Genomic DNA, 3,605 nt, shown 5'->3' with positions numbered 1-3,605 from the left:
AATAGTCAAACATTTATAAAAAAGTCAACGACGTCTAATATTTAGAGACGGAGGTAGTAATACTTTACCCCGGTTTTGACTATTGAATTTATGCTTGTGCTTCGTCTTATTCAATAAATCATGATTAAAATTACCTTATTAATAAATTAAATTATAAAAAATAATTAATAATTAAATATTTTTAATAAGACGAATGATTAATGTTAGATCCAAAAGTCAATTGTAGCAATTAAAAAAACAGAGGAAGTGTCTAAATTTGAAACTTAACTTTATGAATCATGTTTTATTTTTTCTCATTTTATTTTGTTTTATAACATTCGTTTTTAAAAAGCTATGTGCATGTAGATAAATGTTTTACAAATAAATTATTTTTTGATTGTTAATAATAAGTCACTCAGTTTTTGTCACCCAATAAGAGAAACGATAGGAACCTTCGACTTTCAAAGCTCCGTAACCTTTTTCCTTTTTTGACCAAATTTCAGACACCTAGAATCTCCATGACGATTCAGAATTTCACCACACTACGCAGACAAGAGAGCCACAGAGAATCCACGCTCCTCTCTCTACCGAATCCACTGTCTTTCCAGGACTCGCAAAGCCTCTCTCTACACCCACGGGATCTTCTGTGGAAACATAACATACATACTCATTTCTGTGGCAGGTTCATGTACTTGTAGCTGGTGAAGCCGCCGTCCACCACCAGGTTGTGGCCGGAGACGTACTTGGCGTCGTCGGAGGCGAGGTACGCCGCCGCCCTGGCCACGTCCACGGCCTCGCACGCCGCGCCCCTCAGCTCGCCGAGCCCCCTGACCACCGCCGCCACCTGCGCCTCGTCGGCGGCGCCGGCGCCGCCGCCGCGGCGGTGCAGCATCTGCGAGAACTGCTCCACCACCATCGGCGTCGGCACGGCGAAGGGGGAGACGCAGTTGACGCGGACGCCGTGGCGGGACAGCTCGGCGGCGGCGGCCTTGACGACGCCGGCGATGGCGAACTTGGACACCGAGTACGGGTACGTGCCGAGGCCCCCCATGAGGCCGCTGATGCTCGCCATGCAGAGGATGGAGCCGGCGCCGGCGGGGCACATCACCCGCGACGCGTGCTTGATCCCGGCGAGCGTCCCGCGCACGTTCACGGCCATCACGGCGTCGAGCACGGACAGGTCCAGCGTCGCCAGCTCCGTCGAGCCGGCCAGCGAGCCCGCCACGCCGGCGTTGTTGAACATGACGTCCAGCCGCCCGTGCCTCGCCACGGCGCCGTCCACGGCCGCCGCGACGCTGCCCTCGTCGGCGACGTCGCACCGCACGAACTGCGCGCGCGGGCCGAGCTCCTCGGCCGTCCTGAGGCCCGTGCCGGAGTTGACGTCGGCGATGATGACGGCGCCGGCGCCCTCCCGGATGAACTCGTGGGCCGTGGCCTTCCCCAGCCCGCTTGCTCCCCCGGTGATTATTGCGATTTTCCCCTCCAGCCTTCACAAAATTAATTTGGAACTAGTGTCAGAAAATTGGCCCCAGGTAAAGTTCACAGCATTTGTGGGGGGTTGACTGGAAAATATTCCACATTAAAAATTTCAGTAGGACAAAATGCAAAACATGAGGAGGAAAGAAAAACAGATATTGTTACGATTAAAGTGGAGTTCGATTATGTGTATCTAAACAATCAGCTAGCCAAAAAATGCAAAGTAAATTATTTAATTTGCACATAAAAATAATAGGTCATCCTACACTGAAATTTTAGTTGGAGAGAATGTAAAACAGAGGAAAAAGGTTTGGCTTTTCTATAGAAAAAACCGTTTAACGGTATATTTACAAGAGAAATAAATTGTAAATAAAACATATATATATATATTCTTAGCAATCTTAAAATTAACTTTAAATTTAATATTAAAAATTTAAATTTGATTATAGAATCAAAAGGATGGGACACAAATATTCAGCAAACAGACTGAAGAAACAAAAATAAATTAAAAAAACCTTAGTAGCAACAAGTCAAGAAACATGGCGAGGAAGCGAAAAGAAAACTCTCGATGCCTGACACAGACGAATAAAACGCAGGGTTAGGTCGCAAATCCCGGGAAGGCAAGAACACTCGACAGAAACAAAAACAAAAACCAAATTAAAGAAAACAAAGAAACAAGCAGGAATCCAGCTGCCATTGGCAAATGCCCTGACAGCAATGCACTGTGGCTGGCCTGGCCGGCTTGCTCTTTGGAAACAGCAGTGCACACTGATGAGTCAATAAGCAGCAAGTACCACTACTGTTCTTGGAAGCTGCTGAGCTTCCAACTCCTCTCATGGCCCCCACAACACCCCATCAGCCTAGCCTGTCTGCTAATCACATGATCGATCGACCAACTAATGACAGCATCACCACATCACAAAGCAGCATTAAACTAGCAGAAGGAAAACGAGTGGGTAAATCGATCTGAATCTGACACCCTGGAGATAGAGATCCGTCTTATCCCTCGCAGGATAGTTACGAAGTTTAGTTTCTGCATGGTCTCTTTCCTTCTCTTTCATGCATGTGCAAAAACAGTTTCAGTAACAGATGCAGTATCGAATTATCAGTTCCCTCTTAGTTACCTCCCTTTGGCCGCCGCCGCCGCCGACAGCCACCGCTCGCCGCCGGCCGCTCCGGTGGCCACATCCTTGGCCGTCCTCCTCCTGACACCCAACAGAGAGTCAAATGTTCGTCACAGACCGAAGCTAGCTAGCTACCTTAATTACTTCAGCATACGAGAAATTAAGCTAGCTAGCCAAGAGAAGGGAAACACACTCCCACAAAAAGATGAATTGATCAGCTAGCATGCATGCACACTGAACTGTTCATGCCATATTTGCAATCAATCAAAATGCACGGTATGAGAACAGGAAGAACATGACAGAGCTACACACGTTGTATAATTAGCACATGTGTAATCAACCATAATACCTAGCTTCACCGGCGAGCCGGAGCATCATCATCATCATCTCGACAAATTCTCTTCTTCCTAGCCTTCTTCTTCTTGCAGGTTCTTGTGAAATGTCTGAGAGAGATGGGAAGGAGTGGCTAGCTAGTAGAAGTCTGACTAGTTCGTTTGTATGAGTGTTTGTGTGAAGGGGATGGTGGTGAGTGTGGGGGTTCTTAAATAAAAAACGAGGACCTCATCTGCTGCCTCTCAACCCTGTGCATACCAACTACCAGTTATGCTGACGATGTGTTGTATGTAAGGGGCTGTTTAGTTCCTAAAAATTTTCATCTAAAAACATCACATCGAATATTTGGATATCAAACGAAAAACTAATTACACAGTTACGTAAGAAATCGTGAGATAAATCTTTTGAGCCTAATTAGTACGCGATTAGTCATAAGTGCTATAGTAACCAACATGCGTTAATGACGGATTAATTAGGCTCAAAAATTCGTCTCGCGGTTTATAGGCCAGTCGTGAAATTCATTTTTTCATTCGTGTCCAAAAACTCCTTCCGACATTCAGTCAAACGTCTGATGTAACCTTCACTCCAAAAATTTTTGCCATCTAAACATGGCCAAAGTTTCTATGTGCCCCCATTATTTATTTCATTTCGGGTCATAGTATCACCAAAATTCATATATATTGTGTACATATG

At 45.8% G+C, this 3,605-nt stretch overlaps 1 protein-coding gene across 1 annotated transcript; it reads right to left on the bottom strand.

Moving 5' to 3' along the window:
• Positions 1-411: 411 nt before the first annotated feature.
• LOC102702613 (short-chain dehydrogenase reductase ATA1-like) lies at positions 412-3,059 on the bottom strand. The gene is made up of 3 exons (XM_040529096.1): positions 2,929-3,059; positions 2,580-2,660; positions 412-1,466 (listed from the first exon to the last, which is right to left on the bottom strand). Exons 1-3 carry the CDS (start codon positions 2,964-2,966, stop codon positions 647-649), a joined length of 939 nt encoding a protein of 312 aa, XP_040385030.1. The 5' UTR covers positions 2,967-3,059; the 3' UTR covers positions 412-646.
• Positions 3,060-3,605: the final 546 nt, after the last annotated feature.

This window comes from Oryza brachyantha, chromosome 11, assembly GCF_000231095.2.
Source record: "Oryza brachyantha chromosome 11, ObraRS2, whole genome shotgun sequence".
NCBI lineage: Eukaryota > Viridiplantae > Streptophyta > Magnoliopsida > Poales > Poaceae > Oryza > Oryza brachyantha.
The sequence above is the reverse complement of the archived record's forward strand: the minus strand, read 5'-3'. Positions and strand labels throughout refer to the sequence as shown.